General features: G+C 40.6%; 2 protein-coding genes across 2 annotated transcripts; both read right to left on the reverse strand.

Moving 5' to 3' along the window:
* Nucleotides 1–354: 354 nt before the first annotated feature.
* Nucleotides 355–834, reverse strand: LOC138869044 (uncharacterized). Its single transcript, XM_070146632.1, has one exon. The coding sequence runs from the start codon at nt 832–834 to the stop codon at nt 355–357; it is 480 nt and encodes a 159-aa protein (XP_070002733.1).
* A 648-nt stretch (nt 835–1,482) lies between these two features.
* On the reverse strand, nt 1,483–3,455 carry LOC138869045 (uncharacterized). The gene is made up of 4 exons (XM_070146633.1): nt 3,243–3,455; nt 2,409–2,555; nt 1,852–2,286; nt 1,483–1,746 (listed from the first exon to the last, which is right to left on the reverse strand). Exons 1-4 carry the CDS (start codon nt 3,453–3,455, stop codon nt 1,483–1,485), a joined length of 1,059 nt encoding a protein of 352 aa, XP_070002734.1.
* Between the last annotated feature and the right edge of the window lie 24,153 nt (nt 3,456–27,608).

A 27,608-nucleotide genomic window follows, 5' to 3' on the forward strand; every position in this document is an offset into this window, starting at 1 on the left:
ATGCACGCATTTGATAAATATAGTTATTTAAAAACATAGTAGTATACAATATCAAGCAAATTATATGAACCAATAACTGTGACACTTTTAGAGACATTGCGTCTTCTTTACCCTCAAAATTCTGCCCCAGTTTAATAAGCGATTCTTCAGCCGTTTCACATATGATGAAATTGGCTGGACTTGCTCCGAAATTTTGAGGGTCCTCTTTAAAATTCTGCCCCAATTCTGACCATGGGGAAAATGAAATTTTACTCAGATGTGACCGAACCCACAAGGTTGCCTACGTATCCTCTCTTAAGCGAGAATCAGGTCAAGCATAGTTCAGTTACATCAGATAAAGAAATGTAAACAATCCTAAACATAATATCTCTTGACTGCGTCTGAGTTTATAGGTTTTGGCACTCCTCCTGCTAGTACCATGTGAACCATGTAGGGCCATTGCCAATTAGGTAAAAATTTCCCTTTGGCTTCATCTTGATGCGGGAAGATCCTCTTCAGCACCAGCTGCCCCGGTGTGAACGGTCTAGGTCTGACCCTTTTGTTGAAAGCTCTGGATATTCTGTTTTGATAAATTTGACTGTGGCATACCACATTCATTCTTTTCCCGTCAATAAGAGTTACTTGTTCGTAGCGACTTCTTACCCATTCTACATCACTGAGTTCTTCTTCTTGTATAATTCTCAAAGATGGAATTTTGACCTTGGCGGGAATGACAGCTTCAGTACAATAGACCAACATATAGGGAGTTGCTCCGGTTGATGTGCGGACTGTGGTACGATATCCCAATAAGGCAAATGGTAATTTCTCGTGCCATTGCTTGTGGTAGTCTACCATCTTTCCAATATTTTCTTGATATTCTTGTTTGCGGCCTCCACGATTCCATTAATATTAGGTCTGTATGATGTGGAATTCTTATGCTTGATTTTGAAGGTTTTACACATAGATTTCATTAAGTCGTTGTTGAGGTTGGCGGCGTTGTCGGTGATGATGGATTCTGGCACCCCAAATCGGCAAACAATACGATCTCCGACAAATCTGCGACACCTTTCTTAGTTATAGCCTTGTAAGATGCAGCTTCAACCCATTTTGTGAAGTAGTCTATGGTCACTAGAATGAACCTGTGCCTGTTCGAAGAGGCAAGCTCAATTGGACTGATGACATCCATTTCCAAAGCGGCAAAAGGCCAAGGTGCACTTGTTGCATTGAGTTCATTTGGTGGTACCCGTATCATATCTGCATGTATTTGGCATTGATGACACTTTTGGACATACTTGATGCAGTCCATTCCATAGTCATCCAAAAATATCCTGCTCTCAATATCTTCTTGGCTAAAACGAAATTGTTCATGTGTCATCCTCAAGTTTCGGCATGTATCTCTTCGAGCAGTTTGGAAGCTTCATTGGCATCAACGCACCGTAATAATCCTAGTTCTGGAGTCCTATACAGAATTCCTCGACTTTGGAAGAAATGGTTGGATAATCTTCAGAGTGTGCATTTCTGAGTATGATTTGCATGTTTCGGGTATTCTCCTTTTGCCAAGTATTCCTTGATATCGTGGAACCACGGATTTCCATCCGTCTCTTCTTCAACATGAGCATAATAAGCTGGCTGATTATGAATCCTTACCGGAATAGGGTCGATGAGATTCTTGTCCAGGTGTTGTATTATGGAAGACAAAGTGGCCAGTGCATCTACGAACTCATTCTGGATTCTCGGAACATATTTGAGCTCTATCTTTGTGAACCTCTTCATCAACTCTTGCACGTGATACAGATACAGTAGTATTTTGGTATTCTTTGTAGCCCACTCTCCTATAACCTAATGTACTAGAAGTTTTGAATCCCTAATTACCAGTATTTCCTGTATATTCATATCAACGGCCCAATTGAGCCCCAAGATGCAAGACTCATATTCTGCCATATTGTTGGTGCATGAAAATCTGATTTTTGCATCTACTGGGAAATGTTGACTTGTCTCTGACACCAAAATAGCCCCAATACCTACTCCTTTGAAGTTTGCAGCCCCATTGAAGAATATTCTCAAACTGTCGTAAGTTTCGGTGATATCTTCTCCTACAAACGATACTTCTTCATCGGGAAAATACATTTTTAGTGGTTCGTATTCTCCTCCTACAGGATTTTCTGCAAGATGATCTGCTAATGCCTGTATCTTGGCCGCCTTCTGAGTTACATAGACAATACAAAATTCACTCAACATTATCTTCCATTTTGCTACATTCCCTGTAGGCATGGGTTTTTGGAAAATGTATTTCAGAGGATCCATCATCTAAATGAGATATGTAGTGTAGGCACAGAAGTAATGCCTTGATTTCTGAGCTATCTACGTCAGGGCGCATCATGTGCATTCCAGCAAAGAATATCGTGCTTTGTAGGGAGTGAACTTTTTACTCGTATAGTATATGGCTTGCCCTCTTTCCCCATTTCGTCGTGTTGTCCCAAGGCACAACCAAAAGCCCCATCTAGTACGAACAAATAGAGTAGCAAAGGTCTCCCATGTTCTGGCTGGACTAGGACAGGTGGTGTGGACAAATATTCCTTCATTTTGTCAAAAGCTTTCTGTCATTCTTCAGTCTAACTTGTTGCGGCATCCTTCTTTAACATTTTGAAAATCGGCTCACAGATCATGGTTGATTGCACAATGAAGCGGCTAATGTAATTGAGATGCCCCAAGAAACACATCACATCTTTCTTGCTATTTGGAGGTGGAAAGTCTTGGATAGCTTTGACCTTTGACGGGTCTACTTCAATCCCTCGGCGACTGACGATGAAGCCCAGCAATTTTTCGGCAGGGACTCTAAAGGCACACTTTTCAAGATTCAGTTTTAGATTGTACCTTCAAAGTCGATCAAAGAACATTCTCAAATTCGCTATATGATTTGTGCCCTTCTTGGATTTGATGATGATGTCATCCACATATAATTCTATCTCCTTGTGTATCATGTCGTGGAAAATGATTGTCATGGCTCTCATATAAGTGGCCCCAACATTCTTTAAATCAAACAACATCATTTTATAGCAATACAATCCCCATGGTGTAATAAAGGCTGTCTTCTCGGCATCTTCTTCGTCCATCCAGATTTAATGATATCCCGCGAAGCAATCCATAAAGGGTTGGAGTTCATGCTTGGCACAGTTGTCAATCAGTATGTATATATTGGGCAGCAGTAAATCATCTTTGGGACTTAATCTGTTTAAATCCTGATAGTCAACACACACTCTGACCTTCCCATCTTTCTTCGGAACTGGCATGATGTTAGCCAACCAGGTAGGATATTCGACCACTCTGAGAACCTTAGCTTTGATCTGCTTGGTGACTTCCTCTTTTATTTTCAAACTCATATCCGGCTTGAACTTTCTGATCTTCTGCATTACAGGCGGACACATCGGATTGGCAGGTAGTTTATGAGCCACAATAGATGTGCTCAAACCAGTCATATCATCATAAGACCATGCAAAAATATCTGTAATGGCCTGACCGGTCGTTTTGAGCTTTTGTACTTTGACCGCCAGTTCTCGGGCATCACTTGCCCCGTGTGATGTATTATGACTTATCTAAATCATTGTTTTTTGGTTTTCAGGGTAATCGGAACGAATTTGGAAGAAAACAGTTCTCAGTTGAAGCTTGAAGTTTGAAAGGTTTAACCAAGATTTGACTTGTTTGTATATGATCTCGGATCGGAAATTTTATGATTTGGTTAGCTCCGTTAGGTGGTTTGCGACTTAGGAGCGTGATCGGAATGCATTTTGAAGGTCCGTGGAAGGTTTAGGCTTGAATTGGCGAAATGGAGATTTCGGCATTTTCCGATTGATAGGTGAGATTTTGATATAGAAGTCGGAATGAAATTTCGGAAGTTGCAGTAGCTCCATTATGTCATTAATGACTTGTGTGCAAAATTTGAAGTCATTCCGGATTCATTTTATACGTTTCGGCACGCGCTTTGTAAAAAGGAAAAGTTTGAAACTCATAAGTACGAATTGAGGTGTGAATTGTAGTTTCGAAGTTGCTTGGTATGATTTGAAACTCCAAGTAAGTCCGCATGATATTTTAGGACTTGTTGATATATTTGGTTGAGGTCCCGAGGGCCTCGGGTGGAGTTTGGATGGTTATTGGAGTTTAACTTGGGCATTTCAACAATATTTTGATGTTGTTCTTGAAGAATAAGTGGTATCATATTATGAAAATGAGCTCCAAATTTAATTTTTATTGAAACATTAGATCCGTAACGAAATTTCGGAGCCATATCAAAAAGAATCATCCAATTCGGACATCGTATGAGAGAGTTATGCCCATTTTCGTGTCGGGGAAAAATGATTTCCCATCACCAGCGCCCAGGGTAGCGGGGAGCGCCATCCATGGCGCCGGGATTTATTTTGGCTACTGGAACCAGCGCCACAGAGAGCGCCCGGCGCCACCTGTGGCGCCCGAATCGGCAAAATGTTATAAAACGGGGTTTTTGGCCATTTTTGACAAAAATACAGTTGGGGGAGCTCGGGTGAGGCGATATTTCGAGAGATTTTCAAGAAAAACATCAGAGTAAGTGTTCTTAACTCAATTTTGGTTAGATTACTCGAATCCATCGTTGTTTTAACATTTAATTGGTGATTTTAGTTGGTAAAAATCTTGAAAACCCTCTTGGTTTAATTTGTAGATTTGAGGGTCGAGTTGATGTCGGATTTTGGTAAAATTGGTATGGTTGAACTCCTGGAGAGATAAGGAACCCGTTGATGTAAAAATTTCTGAGTTTTGAGAAGTGGGCCCGGGGCTCGGGTTTTGCTAATTTCGAGATTTTTGGTGCTTTTCGATTGTTTTTGCTTGGGCCTTGTTCCCTTAGCATATTGTGACGTATTCGTTCTGATTTTAAATAGATTTGACGTGCGTGGAGGACAATTTGAGGGGCAAAGGCATCACGGGCTAGAGTTTTAGCCAGTTCGAGGTGAGTAATGAATGTAATTGATGTCCTGAGGGTTTGAAACCCCAGATTTGCACATCGTAGTGCTATATCGAGGTTAGACACGCGCTTGATGATGAGCGCGGGGTCGTTTACTATTGGGGATTGTGACTTGGTCCGTCCCGAGTGATGTTTTACCACGTAATTGATCGAAGCTTATTTGTTATCATCATGGTTTGGACTGATAGTCATATTTGGGCTTCGTGCCAACTATTTGAACCCTTCGAGGAGTTTTTATCACTATTTCCTCACTGTTTTGAATTACTACTTGAACTCAATTGTATCGTTTTTCACTATTTTACCACTCAACCACTTTTACTCAGTTTTGAAACTAAAATGATATATTAAATGATGTTTTGGGCTGAGAAATATTGTTTTACTATTGCCCGAGGGGCTTATATGATTTCCGGACTGAGTACGACCAAGGGCCAGATGTGAGGATACCATGGGATCGGGCTGCGCACCACAGCAATGTTAGACTGATATTGATATGAGGCCGCGTGCCTAGATTTGATGCCACGAGATGGCTTGATATTGTGCTTGGGTCGTAAGGGGCCCCTCCCGAAGTCTGCACACCCTCAGTGAGCGATGTCGATAATAAATAAATGGATCGGGCTGCACGCCGCAGCGGGTACTATAGGTTATCGTTCTATGTGTTTTTCTTTCTTTATATGTCTGTCATTTAATTGCTTATTTGTTGTAGCATTACCATATTTTGTTTCCATTGGTTTATTGTTTTCATAGTACTTGTTTAGACTGTCGTTTTATAGATTACTCTGTGTTTTTCCGTGATTTCTTATTCTTAGTCATTATTTATGCTTATTACTCACTGAGTTGGAGTACTCACATTACTCCCTGCACCTTGTGTGCAGATTCAGGTATGTTTTGGCTGATCAGAGGCAGAGTCATCAGAGTTTAGTAAGGTAGCTACCGGCGATCGCAACACTGCTTTTCTCTCTCTTCATTTTATTAGTCTGTATTTTTACACTACAGGCTTTCAGTTGTATTTATACCCTAATAGATGCTCGTGATTTGTGATATCCCGGTTAAGGTTGTGTTGGATGGTATATCCGCTGCTTATTATCATTAAATCATGTTTAGACTGCTCTTATATTGTTTAACTATTTTAAAAAGTGAATTGGGTCTAATTGGCTGGCCTTGTCTTCAAGAGAGGCACCATCACGACCAGGTTCGGGGTTAGGGTCGTGACAAGTTGGTATCAGAGCCTAGGTTACATAGGTCTCATGAGTCATGAGCAGATTTAGTAGAGTTTCGCGGTTCGGTACGGAGACGTCTGTATTTATCCTTGAGAGGCTGCAGAACCTTTAGGAAAGCTTCACACTCTTGAATTCTTATCGTGCGTCCTTTGATTCAGCTTGAAATGTAACTCTTTGAATTCCTTCCACACGTTCATATGCACGCATGAGCGCCCAGTATCAGATGAGTATCGATGGCTTGGGATTCCCCGATCGAGGGGCGAGATGTGATCTTTGTGGGTTTAGATTGGGCTAGTCTGGAGGACTTGAGGCCGGATTTTTGCCGATAGCTTGAGCACCGAGGTGTTGATTGTGTGAGCAAGTGTTTTTGAACTTATATGTGCAGTATTGCCCCTATTAGTGGAAATGATGGGTGATAACTATGTGATGAGTATGTTGGTACTGCGATATGTATCCATATGATTTGTAAGTGACGAGAAAGGTCTGCGAGAGGATGGAAGAACTATTAGGTGCTTGAATTTCATTGTGATTTGAGGTATAACCCCAAGTTATGGGCGTGTGAAGGATCTTTTCGTGTTTTCCAGTTGAGAGTGAAGTAAATTTCATTTTGCGGTATGAATTCAGACTCAGGAGGACTAAGTGACTGCGTACAGTTTATGGCGGTAGAAGGTACACGGGAATGTTAGTTGGAGGCAAAGCAGGCGGGTTATTTCATGCGAAGTGTTCTGAGGTGGTGCGATCCTTATGTGTCTATTAGCAGATCTTATTTGTGAGTGAAAGATATGTGTTGCAATTTAAATTGGGTCGCTTAGAGAGTGGGTATAACTGTTGCAAGAGTGAATGTGAGATTTGCAGAAGAGTTAAAATTCTAGATGATCTGTGTTTTCACAAGCTTATAAAGGAGTTGAGTTTAACCTCACTATGGTATTATGGCATCAATAGAGTATAAGTGTTATGAGTTATTGAGTGTGTGTTGATCTATGACTTCGAGCCAAGTGGGGGAGTCTGCTATTGATTAGGCGATTGCACGGTTAAGTGCTATGTTGGTTCCAGTTTGAGGCGTGCTGGTGAATCAGTTATGGCTTGCGGAAATTGAGACCAAGGATGGCTCATGTATAAGAAAAATTCTTAACAAAGGTTATAGTACACTTCATAGGTGTGTGAGAATCACGGAATGTCTTGAGTTGTTATTGGTAAAAGATGCTCGGTGTATAGAGAAGGAAGTTGCTTGGTTGTAATAGAATGAGGTTACATTCTTTGGTGTCGGAGTGCCAACGAGGCACGGGTTGTTTAGTTTGTTTGATCAGGCTAATTGCAGTTCGAGTAGAGTGGATGAATAAATGGTTCTAATGGGTTCAAGACTTTACATGTAACAATTGGTTATCTTCAAGTTGTATATGTGGTATTTTCTATATTAATTATGGGATTCCATGTATCAGTATCAGGAAGGTAAAGGTAACGGATTTAGATTCCCAGGAAGTTTCCTCAAAGTAAAGTATTTTGAATGTGGTGCTTTTGGGAATATTTAAGAGAGTGTTCAGCGACTTATGAGCCTTAGACAGTATGGTTTTATGCTTAGGTCCCATGTGGTAAGTCTGGGTTGAAAAATTGTGATGTTATAGCAAGAAGGAGTATCAAGTTGAAGGTAAATTAGAAGGAAACTCGGCAGATGGTATAGCTTGGTAGTGGGTCGGATTGGTATGGTAAGGGTATAATTAGCTCTTTGAATGCTTGCAGGGTAATGAGTCTCTACAGGTGTATCGTGGAAATTCTTTTGGGGTTTTATGGCATGCGTAGCTCGGTTGAGTTAGAAGGATTCAGTCCTGATGAGTTAGTGTTGTGCAAATGGAATTCGGGGAGTTCTAGATGGTTTCCACCATAGTTAGAGAGGAATATTTTTCCTATTTGCATGAGGAGCATGGGATGTATAGTGGTTCTCTTCTAGAGGGGATCAATGGGATGTTTTTAGCTTGTGGAATGCATAGTTGCTTGCGGTTCGGAAGGGATATGAAGTTCTCATGGTTATCCTGGGATGTTATGGGTTATGCGGTATGTTGTAAATGATTGGGAATTGTGTGTGTAAGGTTGCAGTTCAGTTCCGAAAGGAAGGTCATAAAATTCTTAGGCTATGTTGTAATTGTGAGTCATGTGTATCGACACTGTTTAGTGACTATCGCGGTTTGGAAACTCGAGCGGATCTTTCGTTGTTGGGTATGTTAGATTTTGGATATAATATTGGGTTTAGACTGGTTGTCTCCGTGTTGTGTCATTTTGGACTATTGCGCTAAGGCGGCACTGTTGGCTATGCTGGAAATGCCATGGATTGACTGGCGAGGTTCGATAGAGTATGTCCTAGTGGAGGGTTTTATATTTCGAGGACCCAATGGACGGCTAGGAAGAATTGTCTTTCTTATGTGGGCTTCCGTGATAAATGTCAGTGCAGAGGCTTCTACCATTGATTCAGTTCCGGTAGTGAGGGACTTTTTGGATGTGTTTCTTGTGGCCGGGCATGCTGTCGGGCAAAGTTATTGATTTCGGTATTGATTTGATTCCAGACACCGTATCGTATGGCACCGGCAGAGTTAGAGGAGTTAAAGGAACAACCTCAGGATTTCCTTGATGAGGAGTTCATTGGCAAGCCAATGTGGATGCGTGTTCTAACTTGAGTTGGCTCGGTTGGCTCCGAATTGTATTGCTGGGAGAGGTGTTGTGATTTGTTGGTTATAGGCACCTATGGTGCGGCTCGATTGGGGTTTCATAGTGGAAATCAAGCGGGAAGAGAAATTGGGTTTTGCTCGGTGAATGGTGTGTCAGTTATGTTCCTACGATGTGAGACGGGTTCTCAGCCTTATGTTGCGGTGGTACTGGTGAGATTGAGGTATAGCTCTTTCATTTGAATCATTTTTATGATTGGAGGTATGTTCGGATTGTTGCTTATTGGTGCGCGTATTATGCAAATGGTGGCTTAGGCCTGTACTGATGTGTCATGTCACCAGTGTAGTGTGTTGAATTAGAGGAGATTGTTGAGATCATTAATGAATACGAACATTTTCGATTTTAGCATATTGGAAGGATAATATTGAGCTTCAACTCAGAAATTTGTTGTGGTATTTGCCAAATAAGGAGTGGCATCTTGAATGGTTGATCTGGGAAATGGTTATGGCTTACCGTGTGTTTTAGTGATAATTGGCAGTATATGTAAGTGTTGGGGTGAGACTCTAGTTGATAAAAGTTTTTTTCTATCGGTATTCGGGCGTTGTGAGCAACTGCTATAATTAGAAGTCATCACTACGAGTATTTGAGTTATGTGGCATATCAAGTGATTGCACCTGAGATTGCAAGTATGGGTGATTACAGCTGTTCGGACTTATTCTGAAAATAGATGTGAGATTTTGATCTTGTGAATTATTTCAGAAGTGGAAATGTAGTTCTAAGGCTTATGGGCTAGGTTGGAAAGTGGAAATGCAATTTCATTGTGTAATCGGACCTATATGAGATAGGGTGACGTGGGATCACCCCGGGTATATGCATGGTAAGTTTATTCAGCGATTTGGTTGGCTTCTAGAACAACTCTGGGCACGTTCGAGGGCGAACGTATGTTTAAGTAGGGGAGGATGTAACGGTCCGACCAGTCATCTTGAGCTTTTGCACTTTAATTGCCAGTTCTCGGACATGACATGCTCTGTGTGATGTATTATGACTTATGTAAATCATTGGTTGGTTTTTAGGGTAATCAGAGCGAATTTCGAAGAAAACAGTTCTTAGTTGAAGCTTGAAGTTTGAAAGGTTTAACCAAGATTTGACTTGTTTGTATATGATCTCGGATCGGAACTTTTATGATTTGGTTAGCTTCGTTAGGTGGTTTGGGACTTAGGAGCGTGATCGAAATGTATTTTGGAGGTCCGTGGAAGGTTTAGGCTTGAATTGGCGAAATGGAGATTTCGGCGTTTTCCGATTGATAGGTGAGATTTTGATATAGAGGTCGGAATGAAATTCTGGAAGTTGCAGTAGCTCCATTATGTCATTAATGACTTGTGTGCAAAATTTGAAGTCATTCAGGATTCATTTTATATGTTTCGCCACGCGCTTTGTAAAAAGGAAAATTTTGAAACTCATAAGTCCGAATTGAGGTGTGAATTGTAGTTTCGACGTTGGTTGGTATGATTTGAAACTCCGAGTAAGTCCGCATGATATTTTAGGACTTGTTGATATATTTGGTTGAGGTCCCGAGGGCCTCGGGTGGAGTTTGGATGGTTATTGGAGTTTAACTTGGGCATTTCAAGAATGTTTTTATGTCGTTCTTCAAGAATAAGTGGTATCATATTATCCAAATGAGCTCCAAATTCAGTTTTTATTGAAGCATTATATCCGTATCGAAATTTCGGAGCCATAGCAAAAAGAATCGTCCAATTCGGACATCGTATGAGAGAGTTATGCCCATTTTCGTATCGGGGAAAAATAAATTCCCATCGCCAGCGCCCAGGGTAGCGCGCGGCGCCAGATTTATTTTGGCTACTGGAACCATCACCACAGGCAGCGACCGGAGCCACCTGTTGCGCCCGAATCGGAAAAATGTTATAAAACGGGGTTTTTGGCCATTTTTGACAAAAATAGAGTTGGAGGAGCTCGGGTGAGGCAATTTTTTGAGAGATTTTCATGGAAAACATCACAGTAAGTGTTCTTAACTCAATTTTGGTTAGATTACTCGAATCCATCATTGATTTAACATTTAATTGGTGATTTTAGTTGGTAAAATCTTGAAAACCCTCTTGGTTTAATTTGAAGATTTGAGGGTTGAGTTGATGTCGGATTTTGATAAAATTGGTATGGTTGAGCTCGTGGGGAGATAAGGAACCCGTTGATGTAAAAATTTCTGAGTTTTGAGAAGTGGGCCCGGGGCTCGGGTTTTGCTAATTTCGAGATTTTGGTGCTTTTCGATTGTTTTTGCTTGGGCCTTGTTCCTTTAGCATATTGTGACGTATTCGTTCTGATTTTAAATAGATTCGATGCGCGTGGAGGCCAATTTGGGGGGAAAAGGCATCGCGGGCTAGAGTTTTAGCCAGTTTGAGGTGAGTAATGAATGTAATTGATGTCCTGAGGGTTTGAAACCCCAGATTTGCACATCGTAGTGCTATATCGAGGTTAGATACGCGCTTGATGATGAGCGCGGGGTCGTTTACTATTGGGGATTGTGACTTGGTCTGTCTCGAGTGATGTTTTACCACGTAATTGATCGAAGCTTATTTGTTATCATCATGGTTTGGACTGATTGTCATATTTGGGCTTCGTGCCAACTATTTGAACCCTTCGGGGAGTTTTTATCACTATTTCCTCACTGTTTTGAATTACTACTTGAACTCAATTGTATCGTTTTTCACTATTTTACCACTCAGCCACTTTTACTCGATTTTGAAACTAAAATGATATTAAAGGATGTTTTGGGCTGAGGAATATTGTTTTACTATTGTCCGAGGGGCTTATATGATTTCCAGACTGAGTACGGCCAAGGGCCAGATGTGTGGATACCATGGGATCGGGCTGCACGCCGCAGCAGTGTTATACTGATATTGATATGAGGCCGCATGCTGATGCCACGAGATAGCTTGATATTGCGCTTGGGCCGTAAGGGGCCCCTCCCGGAGTCTGCACACCCCCAGTGAGCGCCGTCGACGATAAATAAATGGATCGGGCTGCACGCCGCAGCGGGTACTCTTGCGTACCGTTCTATGTGTTTTTCTTTCTTTATATGTCTGTCATTTAACTGCTTATTTGTTGTAGCATTACCATATTTTGTTTCCATTGGTTTATTGCTTTCATAGTACTTGTTTAAACTGCCGTTTTATAGATTACTCTATGTTTTTCCGTGATTTCTTATTCACAGTCATTATTTATGCTTATTACTCACTGAGTTGGAGTACTCTTATTACTCCCTGCACCTTGTGTGCAGATTCAGGTATGTTTTGGCTGATCGGAGACAGAGTCATCAGAGTTTAGTAAGGTAGTTGTCGGCGATCGTAGCACTGCTTTTCTCTCTCTTCATTTCATTAGTCTGTATTTGTACACTCCAGGCTTTCAGTTGTATTTATACCCTAGTAGATGTTCGTGACTTGTGACATCCCGGTTAAGGCTGTGTTGGGTGGTATATCCGCTGCTTATAATCATTAAATCATGTTTAGACTGCTCTTACATTGTTTAACTATTTTAAATAGCGAATTGGGTCTAATTGGCTGGCTTCAAGAGAGGCGCCATCACGACCGGGTTTGGGGTTAGGGTCGTGACAATATCTTCATACTCTTTCAAGAAACGGGTGTATTTTTCTTTCTCTGATGGTGACATGTGAATGCTTATGCAAGTTTCTTTGACTGTTTCAGAATCTCCCAAATTAACTATCTCGGTTTCGTCCAGATTGGACTTAGACTTGTTCTCAAAATTTTCCATTTCTCTAATAATTTCCTCAGGTATTATATCTTCTTCTTCTATCTCCTCTGAATCACTATCCTTATGTTGCGTTGTCTCATTACATGTCACAGTCGTCGGTTCATCAGGATAAAAAATAATAATATTGTAGAGATAAAATGTAAAGGATAATAATAAATACTAAAATAGCAATGCATTAAATAAATCTTGAAAACGTTAAAACAAGTACGGCTCGATGACTCGAGCAATTGTTTCAGAACAGAATTCGTTCAAAACGAAATACTGAAAATGTCTTAAATGCTTAAAATTGCTTTTAAAAGTAGATCTTGCTAATTGCCACGCTACCTAAGAACTAGACAGGCTCGGGATGGTGCAGCAGTCCAGTTATTAAGAACAAGTCATTTTCCCATTGTCTGAATTGTAAGGCCTTCCTCCTCCTCCTTCTCCTCCTCAACTATTTCATTCCAATCCATATCTTCATCATCTAGGAATAGATTCCTCAGGCCAGCCAAAGCCTCATCTTCTTCAGATCCCCATATCACATCAGTCTGTTGAAATGTCTGGTGCATATGCGGTATTGGTTGTTCAAGACGGTATAAGGACCATGCCATGGCGGCGATCAGTCGTCGTACTCCTGCCAGGTGTACTGGTATCCAAGCCCAAAGGTTGTGCTGTGACGTTTTGGTTGTATTGGTTTAGTGATACCCTGGAGATCCTTATCGAGACCATTTCCGGGATCATACCATGTCCATAACAATATGCTTTCAATCTTATTACTCCACCATTTGTCTTTCTCAATTGCATTGACGCGCTCGATGTGATGGTACGTTTCTCCTCCCAACTTCCTTCTATTCTCGACAACCAAAATAGTTTGATTGGTGTAAATGGGATTACTTCCATCCCCATGGATGATTACTTTTTGATGATTCCATTCGAACTTTACAGCTTGGTGTAGCGTATAGGCTACGGCCCAACAGCATGTATCCACAGTCGTACCAGCGGCAGATTGTATGTGGTGGATATGTCCAATACTTGAAATTCAACATCAAACTAAGTCGGGCCCATTTTCAAACATAGGTTGATTTCCCCAATCGTGGCCCTTTGGGACCCATCGAATGCTTTCACGTTCATAGTTCCTGCTCGTATTTCATGCAAACCTTTACCCAACCTCTTCAAAGTAGTCAATGGACAAATGTTGAGACTCGAACCCCCATCTATCAGGACCCTAGCGATGAATTTATCCTCGAACTGCACTGTGATATGTAGTGCCCTGTTGCGACTGAGTCCTTCTCCTGGTAGCTCGTCTTCGTGAAAAGTGATCTTGTGGCTCTCCAATACTTGCCCTACAATATTAGCCATTTCTCCACTAGTGATATTATTGGGTACATAGGCTTCGTTCAACACTTTCATCAATGCATTCCTATGCGCCTCAGAATTTTTTAGTAGTGATAGAATGGATATCTGAGCAGGGTTTTTTTTCCAGATGATTGACCACGGAATACTCTCTTGCTTAAACCTTTCTCCAAAGATCATCCGGGCTAGTTTCAATGATGGGCTGCTTGGGAGCAGCTTCTTTACTTGTTCATCCCCAATGCTCGGGCGTATATACCCTACTAGTTCTGGTCATGCCTTGTGTGGCACCTGTTTCTTCCATTTTCCCCTATTCTTTCCTTCTCTCCTCTACAACATAGTCCAATGGTATAGCATTGGACTTAAAGGACGGTGTAGGTGCTACTGTCACGGTGAAGGGTGTGGTCACTTCCACCTCAAATAGAATTAGCATAGATGAGGGTGTTGTTACTTCAACCTCAAATGGGGTTGGTGTGGTTACTTCAACCTCGATTGGTGAATGAAACTGCACTATAATAGGTGTGAGAGTGACTTGAGGAATTTTAGGTTCATCCCCTTCACAAATGAGACCAATTGACACTTCCAGATCCCATTCTTCATCAATTTCGATCACATTTACCCCCTCGCCCCTGTGATCTGGGAGGGGATTATTGTGGACATTAGGTGCAACCTATTTTGCTTGTATAACCTTGATAGTATAACCCTTCATGCCCGAGTGGTAGGAGCATGTCTTGTTTGAATTAACCCACTAAGAGGATTTTTCCATGGCAACGACGGGAATGGAAGTGACATAACCGGCAGCCTTCAGTCTTTCCTACAATTGGTCGATGGGTTTGGCAATAAGGGTGTATTGTCTGGGCGGTCTACGGTAGAAATTTGGTTTGGCTTTTCGGTAGTTTTGGTAGGCTGGTAGTGAGTGGTAAAATGTTGGCTGAGTGTTATAAGTATGGTAAATGTCAGCGGGTTGTTGGTATCTGGGAGGTGAAGGCTGATATGTGGGTGGTGATGCTTGGTATGTGAGGGGAGACTTTGGATATTGGGCTACCATCACTGCCCCTACTTCCTTCTTCTGCAAGGCTTTGTTTGTAGCCTGGAATGCCTCAAAATTTGTTACAATTCCGCTTTAATTCCCTCTTCTATTCTTTCTCCGAATTTGATGATGTTAGAAAATTTATGGTTTTCAATAACCATCAACCTCTCGTAATATTGCGAATCCTGAGCTCGGACAAAGAACTTATTCATTTGTTCTTCTTCCAGTTATGGCCTTAATTTTGCAGCTTCAGACCTTCATCGAGTAGCATACTCGTGGAAAGTTTCTATTGGCTTCTTCTTAAGATTCTGAATATAGAAGACGTCTGGCGCATTTTCTGTATTGAACCTGAACCGATCCATAAAATATGATGCCATGCTTACCAGTTAAGCCATTTCTTTGGGCTTTGACTGATGTACCAGGAGAGGGTGTCTCCAGTGAGGCTCCTCATGAATAGCTTCATGCAGATTCTTTCATCTTTACCAACCCTTACGAGCTTGTCACAATATGTTCTCAAGTTTACCTTTGGATCACTTGTCCCATCGAACATTTCGAATTTAGGAAGTTTGTAACCCTCTGGTAGTTCTACGTCCGACTGAATACACAAATCCTTATAATTCAAACTTTCAATGCCCTTACCATCTTCAATACCTTAGACTCGACTAGTAAGTTTCTTGAGTTCATCGCCATGTGCTTGATGAGCAGGTTCTTCTCCATGGATTCAGGTATGTATAGGGTTTGTTGTGGAGTGTGGGGTAAGGTTTCCATGTATATAGAGTTTCTTTGAAGGACTCCACGAATTTGGGCGTAGTGATGGTCATTGGTTGAGTTTAGGGGATCAAAAGTAGGTTGTGGTGCATTTTGAGGAGTGTGGTAAGTGGTGGTTTGTGGGTATTGAGTTGGGTGGTGATGATGCTGTGGAGGGGTAGGTACTGATGGAGGATTAAGGTTTTGAGGAGGTGTAGTATACTGATAAGGTTAAGGAGGATTTTGTTGGTTTTGTGTGTTCTGAGGAGGTGCCGGATTTTGAGCGTTTGTGTTCTGTTGGTTGATATCGGGGGTGTTCAGGGTAAGGGAAAGCTTTGCCAAGTTTGGGACCTGCTCAAGTTCCCCTTGTAACTCCAATATCGTCTGTTCTAATCGTAAAACCAAGTCATTTTATACCGGAGTACTCCGGCCATCCGATGTTTCAACATTCTCTGCATTCGTAGCATTGTCTTTCCAGATACCACTCATATCATCCATTTTAGCTTTTCCCTTGCTTTTAGGATCACTTGGAGGAGGAGAAGGTATAGGACCTCTAGATCTGGTGTGGTATGATGATGATGCCAGTATACACGAACTAACCTTAGGGGATGGGAATAAACAAACAAAGAAAAGAAGAAAATAAAAAGGTAAACAAGACAGTAAGGAGTATTACAAAGATGTTTTAGGTATTTAAACACATATTTCAGAATTTTAAATTCGCGTCCTAATTTAGGGAACACATTGTGCCCGAGGTAGGCCTAAGCGACATATAGATTTGGATAAAATCGATGCCAATAACTGCGTTATTTCATTAATATGATAAATGAACGAAATCTCTACTAAGATGACAATAATTATAAAGAGTCACTAATGGCATGTGCATTATTACAACTAAAGTCTAAAATGAGTCTAGAAAGCAAGTAATAACATCATTCCTAATTTATTTGGTCCCAGAGGGACCTTCTCCATACTTGTCCTTCTTTGCTCCATCAATCAGATTCCCAGGTCGCGCATGTCCAACAACAGATATGCCCTTTCTAGGAGCCCTCCTTCATTGCCATCCATGTTTTGATAGCCTGAAACCTTCTTTCTCATTTTCAATTCAAGCTTCATCAACCCCTGCTCCAAATATTTCAGCCTTTCTATTGACTTTGTAGCGATTTCCCTCCAGTCGTTGATTGTTTCCATGTCCACTTTAAATTGTTCCAAATGCCTAGCTTCAGACTCGAAAACCATTTTGCGCAACATCCTGTATTTGACTTGTGTTTCAGCAGCGTCTATAACACTATTTTTCAGATTAATCCCTGGCTTGACATCTCCCTCTATATCATCTACCAACCACGATGGATAGAAGTGCCCATGGCCAGTGTAATATCGATCTGACTCGATAGTATCTTTCTCCAAAATGATCTTTTGATGTCACATATGGTCTGCCTTGAACTTGAGTGGAATGGAATTCCCCTGGAAGTCTGCTTTATACTGAGCCATTTTGGAAACTCGTGGAATAACCTGTTTTCTCCCAGCTTGCCTCATAACACTGATAGGAGCATAAGGATATATCCCCCTCAATCCGATTAGCACTAGATGAGGAGTATCTCTCGACTTGATAATGAATTCACTGCTAGGGAACCACTCAAACATCCAATGTACCTTGTTATTAGTCAAATTGCCAAAGAAATGTGCCCAGCTCACAACGTTTTCTGGTTGCGCGAATCTATTTGGGATAAAAGTCATTCTCTTCGGATTATGATAGGCTATGTGGTCATTCCATGATCGTTGTGGAAGTTCTTGATAATATTCTCCCATCTGAAGGTGTTCCAACAACCATACTTGCAGCAATATATTGCAGCCCTTGAAGTGCCTATACCCCTTTTTGCAACGATCTAAAGCCCGGTACATATCACCCAAAATCGTAGGGACAATATTGTAAGTTTGCCCCTCAATCCCCTCCATTAAAGTCTTAGTGACCATAGCTAGGTGAGTGTGGATCCTTTCTCCCTGTATCGGAAATACCAGCATCCCCAAAAAGTAGACAATAAATAAAAAAAACTTTGTGGTGAGTCCAACCCAAAAAAGTGATGGCAAACTCATCATGAAAAAGGCGATATGACTTGTTGTGCCCATAACGCTCATAGAGGAAATTGAATGGGTTTTAAGATTTCTTCAGACAGACTAACTCATCATTTTTCCTAAAACCCATCATTTTCAAGAAACCTCGAGAAGTGCGGTTTAATGGTACCAACAAACCAGGATTGTCCCATGGGAGCCCAGTGAAGCCTCCTATTTCTTCTAAAAGGGGACACATTTATATGTCACCAAAACGAACACGGCTCTCTTCTTATCCCAAAACATGGTGGCGGCCTCAATCAGTGCATTGTTTGGCTGAATGTCTAACAAGGAGGGTAAATTCCCGAGAAGCCTTTTCACATGATTTTTGTTACTTGGAGGGAGATTTTCCCACCAATCCAGCAACAAAGGTGGGATATTTTGAACCATGCCAAACCTGGGGACTTCGTACCTCATTTCTGCAAAAACAAATAAAGTTAACCATTTCAGACTCCAGATTTGGCTATTTACACGTGAATGATCAACATATTGGCATGTTTTCTCCAAATAATGCACAAATCGTGATTGCGTCCATTGGGATTATAGAAATCCCGGCGAACTTTGGACAAGGCTTGTCTTAGCGAGTTATTACGCGGACAACATTCTAATCCGTACTAGGTTTGGACATGATACATGCATAGTTAATATTAGAGTGGGGATTTCTAGAAGAGTCTAGACCGGTACCCTCAAGCGGACAGCTTGAGACGGAAAGGCAAAGAACCATCGACTACACTGTTGATCGACTAGTTTTACCGCAAATAAGCTGGGAGTGCATAGAAATGGGCCTGACCGTCCCCTGACCGACCTCCCCCTCTAGGGAGACCGCTAGCTGACAGTCCTCCACCCCTAGTTGGGTGCGTGGGTGGTAAAGTAACTGGTTCTGAAGTCGATGACTGACTCCTCTACTAAGATGAAACCCCTAGATGACAAGGACGTTGTATCCACATATGCCCCAACTCTCCACACTCATAACAACCCCCTGGTGTTTCCAAATTTAAAGGATGATTTAGGAAGAGCATGAACACTCATCAAGAGCCACTATGGTATTAATTACGCACGAGCGGAATATGATGTGGAGCATGCTTTATGAAAAGATAAAACAACACGTTGTCAAATATTTTGCATGATGAAAACAGTAAATGCAGTATTGAATGAAACATGAAGACATAAAAAGAAAGGAAAACAAGGAAGAAGTTAGTTCGCGTAATATGGAAATTGTAATAAACTAAATAAGTGAGTGAAGGTGGGGAGAGACATGATGTAGCAATTCTAAAAAATGATTAAAGGAAAATGCATGTTATGACAAAATTGAGTGAAGATATTTGCATGCAAATTTAAATAAAGGGAAAACAGGAAAGGGGTGTACAAGTAGCAATAAAAGGGAAACGGGAGCGGGATATTCATGTAACAACAAAAATAATAAAGACACGTTTATTGGAGAAGACTAATTCATATAGACCAAGTTTGCTATGGTAAGAGCCTAAAAATATCCCCAACAGAGTTGCCATGCTGTACACCCTTTTTTCTCGCGATATCGGGCTTCGACATGTGACTACACTTTTAAGGAAGGTGTTAAAAGAGAGAGGCGTCACCTAACAGGTTTAAGGTGCATTAGGGCACCTATTTGCAAATAACTCCAGTTTAACCAGTTTGCATCATCACAGATTGGGTAAGGACTCAAATTACCTCGAAGAAAAGGTGTTAGGCACTCTTCGAGGTCCACAATTGTGGATCCCGACCGAACTCAAATTATATGAATTAGTCAGATAAACAAGGATAGAGAAAATCAAGAAGTTTGGGAATTTTTATTAAACTTAAATAATTGATTTTAAAGATAAGATGGGGGTCCTACATTTTTTAGCCAAAAGGATCACCCCGTGGAACATAAATAATACTTTGTAACTCCCTCGAGATGGGCTATTACTCATATTATTCAGCGGACACAGTCTATCCTCTCCTGCTACCCTATTACTATCTTTAAGTTGTTGCCTAAACCGGACTAGTTGATTCTAAACTGTGCCTTATGCATGCATTACCTATCCCATGCCTATGGCCTAGGAGGCGTTTGAACCTCTATTTTGGGTGGTTCTAGACTTAACTTATGTTGCTCAAAATGATAAAACTAGGTGACATAGAAAACAAGTTGGACTTCAAGTAAAAGAAATTAAGGTCTCAAGTTAGCCTCCACACTTAGACAACAAATGCACACAAACAAATTAAACGTTAAACGTTAGACAGTTTTAGAATTGAGACGAGTTAAAGTCATTAAGCCCTATAGACATGGCTTCTATGTGACCTCGGAATTCAAACTTGCAGGTTGTTTGCCATTTTAGATACAACTTCTGAGCGACTACACAATTTCCTACTGATTGCAGGTTATAAGCGATTAAACCTATAGACATGCGATCTTGGTGATTTACGCTAACCATGGAAGACATTCAAAGTTACTCAGTTTGATCCTATAGGCATGCTTTCCAGTAGTGGCAACAAAACAGTGTTGAAAGTTCAATATTAGTATTTAAAAGCAAGCGAGATTATCCTATAAGCAGGATTTTTACAATTAGCAATTGAAACTGGTTTTAGCTCCTATAGGCATGTCTCCTAAGTGAGTAATTGTAACAACAACACATTAATCAATTAAAACCCTATAGGCATGATTTCTAAAATGAAGAATGGTAGAACATAAACTAATATAATCCTATGATCATGGTATCTAGTGAACATGCTGCAATTGAAAGATTGCTCATTTTATTTCCTATAGGCATGATATCTAACAAACATGTAGAAGAAGAATATGTTAAACGAATTAAATACCTATAGGCAGGTTATCTAACACACACAGTAGTAGAACATGTTCGAGCAAATTAAATACCTATAGGAAGGATTTTTACCTGTTTCATGCGAATATTAAAGATAAACCCATTTTCCCAATTTTACTAACACCCCAATTGTTATTACAACATTATTACAGACCCAATGAGTGAAATAAGTTACAGAAATACAAAATAGCTATAGTGGGCCTAAGGCAGGCCTAAAGTATACCTGGCCAGGCCTTCAATCTCAAGTCCACATAGTTTCACAACAGCCCAGAAAATAATCTTTATAGCCAAAACCTAGTAGCCATTAAAGATTCAGAAAACAACCCATGTACACAAGCCCATTAGCTTATTCAGTAGGTAGAAAGGGGTAGGATGGAGCATTTAGGACAGAGTCCTAAAGAACCATAGACCTTAGTGTAACAGAGTTCACAAGGGTCTCGAAATGGACCCTGAGTAGTGCTCAACCAAATTGGAGCACCCTACCCCACACCTAAGAAATTGCATTGTCCCCAATGCAAAATAGTAAGAGTGGAAAGGTAACTCCCTGAGGCCCATGGCCTACTCCTCATCAACACCCCCAAAGGTGCGCATGTACTATTCATTGTCTAAGGGAAGAGAGTTCGTGTCCTCATACGATGGCATTTGTGATCTATCGTCTAAGCCCAACCACTGTTGAGTGATCGCGGAGAGGGGATGGTCCTCCTATAGCTCTACCAAGTCAGTCTCCCCTCAAGCAGCACGAAGGCACATATCAGCAAATAGTAGCTGCAGTGACTCTTCAGCATGAATAAATCTCTGATCTATAGGAACAACAAAAGCGGGGGGGGGTGAGGGGTAGGGGAGGGAGGTTCTATCATAGTTTTGACTTCAAAAGGCTTAAGAGACCATAGAACCAGAATCGTCCAATCATAATGGTACTCCTTCTCCATATAGTTTGTCCGTAGATGCCGGGTGATCATGCTTGAGAAGTACAAGCGACGGGCCCTAAGTGGTCGTACTCGAGCCATGTGATCAAGCATAATCTTACTAAGATCGAACTTCATCTAAGTAAAGATAGCATAAATGAGACGTCAGTGTCGTTCTGGGTAGGCATGATATTTGTTTTAATCAACCGGAGAATGACTCTGGCGGAACACTAAAAATTGCACTTCTTTATATCTTTGTGTAACTTGTTAGCATCTCGCATCCATGTGGAAAGAGACCCTGCACCACACATCGGGCATCTAATATCAAGATGCCAACACAGCAACCTCAAGAACAATTTATGTGAGTGCTTCGTGAGTCCCATGATTTAATTTATTACCCAGAAAGTAAATGGAATCATCTTGCCTCTCACCTCCGCTTCATATACCGTACCTAAAGTGGCCTCAGGTTGCCAGTTAGCATAGAACTCTTTGGCCATGTTCATGTTTACCGACTTACCGTGATGGAACAAGATTTCAAACCCTAGGTATTTGATGTTGTTGTAAATCCCCAAGTAATTCCTGGCTAGCTTACATCATCAATACCAACTTGGGGGTTAGGAATCCCCGCCGAAACAAAGGTCTGGTGCCGCATCCTAGCATGAGCTGGAACAACCCAAATGCCATACTTGTAGTCTGGTACTACATTCGTATCTGGATCAATGCGCTTCTCTTCCTCCTCCACTGGGGTGGGGGGAGGTGCTCGCCTACCTCCTCGGTTGCTATTAGAGGCAACCTTGGAGGAACTTGTGATCTGGATTCATGCCTGAATGATTGGATTTTGTTGGATTTATGTTTTCATTCTTCTTGAAAGGGAGCTTGATAAAAAACTCTTTATTTTTCCATAACGAGATTTTCCCTTTCTTCATGAAATCCTTATGGGATTCAGCACATGAATGTTCAATGAGATTTTTCTCAATCTCCTTTGATTTGTTCGTCATTGGTGATTTGGAATAGCCTTGGAATCTCATAATAAGGTTTGAACTACTTTTTAAAAGCTATCGTGTTAGCCTTGATTTGGAGTTGATCTTTAAGTTGTCTGTAAATGTCGAATCCAACAATAAGATCTTTTCCTGGTACATCTGATCCTATCAGCTTGGTTCTATACTACAATCTTGGAAATAACTCAATTGTGATCGGATGTTTTGTGATGACGGTGGTAGTCAGGATTCCATTTGATTCAGTGTTAAAATCCTTAAAGTGCGGCATCCATTGATCTTCAGGGAGAGCAATAGTATTTATGAGTGAGGAAGCAGCTCCAGTGTCGATGAAAGCAATAACTCGAGTTGGTTTATCCCATTTGGATGAATAGACTTTGAGTTCGACTTGAGGAACAACTACAAGAGCGTTGATCTCCTCTCGGTCATCGATCACTAGTTCTGAAATTTGATAGTGTTCATTGCCTTGACCTTCATAGATATCATGAGAGAATAAAGTTTCTTCACTAGGTTCATCATACATAGAGAATATGGATTCAAGGTCCTCCTCTTTTTCGTGATGTATACTAGTGTAATCTTCAATTTCTTCAAGGAGTTTGACAGATCTTTTTGATTGGGGACAATTTTTTGCGAAATGTCCAATCTTGTGGCAAATAAAACATCTGTTTTTCTTGTGAAAATTTCCTGGCCTTCAACGTCTAAAATATTTTTTGCGTCTCTTGGACCTTGATTTTCCGTCTGGAATTCTTGGCCATCTGAAACCTCCTGTCCATCGTCTAGATGTGTGGCAGGAACATCCTGATCCGGTGATTAGATCAGATTTGCGACATGCTTTGTCAAGCACTGGATTGTGTTGGATAATTTTTTTAGGGCAGTGCGCTTCATACAAATGTCATCCAATGCAACGAAAATAGCTTGCTTGATGTAACCAATTTGTAGGATTGTTATAGACTAAAACTTTTCTTCAATGATGGTCATGGTTCGGCTTTCCAACAACTTTGGAAGGGAAGAGACAAAGGCTTGATTTAGATTGATGTCTCTACCGATCTCAAAGTATATCTTCGCTATTTTTTCAAAATGCCTGTCAATGTCACTTCTATCGAATGACACACACTTCATCTCGAAGAGTTGTCTTCGCATTTTCTCCTGTCTTTGGCCAGTATCTCCGCAGAAAACCTCATATATGATCTTGATATTGAAGGCAAAATCTTGGGACGTAAGAAAAGTATTTTTGTCTTGAATTCCAAGTGAGTTGCACCAATCTCTGAGGATTCCTGAGAACCGTGAAGTGAGTTCTGACAGGATGATATACTTTACTCGTTCCACCAAATTTTTGGTCACTATCCAAGTATAGAAGTCTTAGATCCTTTGAGGCCATCTTAAAACCTTGACGTCATCTAAGGTGAAAGTGTGGAAACCAGTTCCAATAGGTTTTGACACCGTGGGCCCATATCTTCTTTCTGGGATTGGCTTATCTGTCATGCCTTCTTGATCCTCCTCTATTTCAGAAACTTCTGGGTCTCTTGGTTGGCTTACAAATATTGGGGGATCGTCGTCTTCGGAAGAGTTTGTTATGGATTCATTGCTTGATTGAGAGCTATATTCCATTGTTTCATAGTTAGTGAATTTAGAGATTCTGACCATGGGGTATCTTCTTCTGATATGTTTTTTGGCTGGAAGACATAGAGGTCTAGAGCCTTCTGGTCAGAAATCATCATATTTTCATGGGTGGAACCTTTTGAACTTTCACCATGATCTCGTCTTTTCTTTGTTTGTTTTTGCACCGCAAGAGCATCTTTCCTTTCCCAAACCATTTTTGCAATATCAAAATCATGTTCTTTTTTCAAGGGTTGGGTGAAAGAGATTGGATTTTGTGAGGTAGTTGAAAAAGTAGAAAAGGTGTAGTCCAATTTAGGTAGGGATTATGCTTGTGGAGACATAGGGAAGAAGGTAGGTTTTGAGGGGAAAACCGGGGTCTTTTGTGTCTTAAAGTGTTAATTTCTCAAAAGTTGGATCTGTTTTTTGATGGAAATCATCTCATTTTGTTTTTGTTTGGAAGAACTAGAAAAGTGAAGTTCCTGGCGGACAAATCTCATATTGTAAGTTGGGCAATCTTAGTTCCAAGGCTTTGATTAGTCCTGCATGGTGAGACGATGTCTGCTCCATCTTTTTCTCAATTGTTTCCACTTTGCTCATCATTTTGTTTTGTGTCTGGGACATATCCTTCATGGTATTGCCGATGTTGTTTAGTACTTTGTTTTGGCAGATGGAGTTTTTTGATTGCCAGTTCATTGTTGCTTCGATGTCACTTGTTGGGGGTTTTTCTCTAGTAGGTAGCACTACGTTTTTCTTGGGTATTTTTGGAGCATGGATTATACCCTCCTTTTTAAAGGTTTAAATGAAGGAAAATCTTAGGTATGACTGGAGCTTGAAGGACTTAGCATGAATATCTGTGGTTGTGTGGGATTTGAGGTTTTTTGAGTTGGTGAAAGTTTGTGTTCAGGTGGCTTTTTGGATTCTGGGGTATGAGCTGATGGTGATTTAGGTTTGGGTGTGGTTTCACTATCCTCCCAACTTGGAGAGAATTTTTCTGGTAACTTTGGCCACTCTTGGGGTTTGTAATTGACAAGAAATTCATATTTACTGGGACGGCTTAATGAGCCAATTGAAGGGTTTTACTTTCATCTTTGGCTCGAAATTGCTTTTCAGTGGTTTTCCCCCTTTTTCTTGGATTTTGGTTTAGTCTTGTTGAGGCCAAATCTTTCCCAGTGACATAGATAGTGTTCATCATATTCTCCAATTGGGTCATCTAAACAGTCTTGGCTATGGCATCCAAGATCCCAAGGTCACTGTCCCGTAAAGGGGCATTTGAACCACCAAACCCTTTTTCCTTCTTTGTCAAAATTTTGACACCAGTCATGTTCTTCCATAAAGCATTGTATATTCCAAATGAACTCTCCGTCAGGTTCAGGGTATGTATATATTGTATCTTTGGGTTGAATCATTTGGCAAGAGAAGATGGTTTTATTGGGTTTTTGAGATGGGAATGGTCAAAGCTTATGGAAACAGTTTTGTCATTTTTTTTGGTAAAGGTTGGTTCACCAGATTGCAGAGATTCCTCTGGTTCCCTTAACTTTTCATAATTTGTGATCCAGGAATCAGGAAGAATTTTGACAAGCTCATCTCTAGAAATTTATCTGGGTATTTGGGTGCACATGGTGTTTCCTTTGGTAGAATCAATATTTAATAGTAAAGCATTTTCTCCTCCGGGAAGGCAAAGATCCATGGCATGATTTTGGACTCACCACGCCATTTGGTGATGAAGAGTGGCTTGGATAGAATCTTTGGCTTAAGGAGCTCCTTTGATTTGGAGTTGGATTTTTAGTGCTTCGGTTAGATATGGATCATAAAGGGACATGTTGAAATTTGGAAAGATAGTTATGAAGACAATCCCAGCATTCAGGGTAACTTCTGCAGTACCCAAATTTGCATGTTGGTACTCCAAGTATTTTGTATCTAGAAGAGAAAGTCGATCTATAACAGGTTGACCTTTTCTTCCGTGGTATGTTAAAGCGATTCGGATAGCACCAAAATGGATATGGGTAAAACCAGGATCTCTCCATTGCATGGGAAAATCATCTAAGATTTGAAGGGTGATAAATTGTTCTTTCTCGAGTGGCAAGAATATGATGCTGGTCAATTTTTGAGGCAACAACATATTCTTTGACTCCTTTTGGTATGTGTTGGACTAAGGAATGAATTTGGGTCCAAGGTGCAAACGATTTTTGGCAAAAGCTGAGTAGGGGTTTATGAGGGGTAGCTCGGTGGAGGACATATTTTGTTCATCATGTAGAATATCTACTTCATAGAGGTAATCGTATTTTTTGGACAAAGTATTATATAGAGTAGGGGACATATTCATTTTTACAAGGGACGAGGATGATGGAAATGACTCAGACATATTTAGTAAACTGTTCCTTCATCCGAAAGGATGGGCTAGCTCTGATACCACAGTATAAGGAATAGAGCAAAAGACTCCAAGAAAGCAAACTATTAAATATGAGTGCTTTCTAAATTTCCCTCTTGTTCTTTCTTTCGAATGGATGGAAAGGCCAGTCCATGTATGAAAATAGAGTAAGAATACTCTTTTAAAGTTAGCTTATTGTAGTACGAAAGTTTTCTGAGTTATAAACAGCTAACGTTGGTTATAGTACGAAAGTTTTCTGAGTTGTGTAGCTTGGCAAACCGTCCCTTATGGGTTGTTGAAGCTAGCCCCGTTGTAGGAAAACTTTTGCGACTATAAGCAAATTAACTGTTTGTGTAGCTTGGCAAGCCGTCCCTTATAGGTTGTTGAATTCAGCCCCTTTGTAGGGAAACTTTCATATCTATGGTTTAGTTTGCTTTCTTGGAGTCTCTTTCGCTTTCCCCCCCTAACTCTTTCCGAACCACTACAAGCTACACTGTTCCATACCTAAATATCCTTATAACCTTTCAAACCATATTACAATCATATACACATATGAGAATGATATTATTCTTATTTTTATTTGAATACAATGTATTTAATATTAGTTGGTGGACTATAAAGGCTTAAACGTTTACGAAAATTTTTGGGTCGTTACATTCTTCCCCACTTAAGAAAATTTGTCCTTGAATGTCTTGTCTCTTCGAATATAAAGTTACTGTATTTTTACCTTAAATCATTATGCATAAGTAGTTACGACTTTATATGAGTCTATACATAGAGCACCAAAAATGGCCTGCAAAGGAGGAAGGCGCATCGTGCTCTTAGACGCACCTACCACCATGCACGATATTGGGCACGTCGGGCCTTCCTGCCATATGATGTAATTTTTCTCTTGTTTTCATTTAAGTAATGTATGATGCCGAAACTCACACGAGCTTTTAGGGAACCCTCTAAACTATTGTCACGACCCGGAATCCCAACCTTGAGGTCATGATGGAGCCTAACGTCTACTAGCTGGGCAAGCCAATATTAGTTAAATAATTTAATATAATTAAACAATTAAAACAGAATAATAACAATTATTAA

This window comes from Nicotiana sylvestris, chromosome 5 (genome assembly GCF_000393655.2).
Source record: "Nicotiana sylvestris chromosome 5, ASM39365v2, whole genome shotgun sequence".
NCBI lineage: Eukaryota > Viridiplantae > Streptophyta > Magnoliopsida > Solanales > Solanaceae > Nicotiana > Nicotiana sylvestris.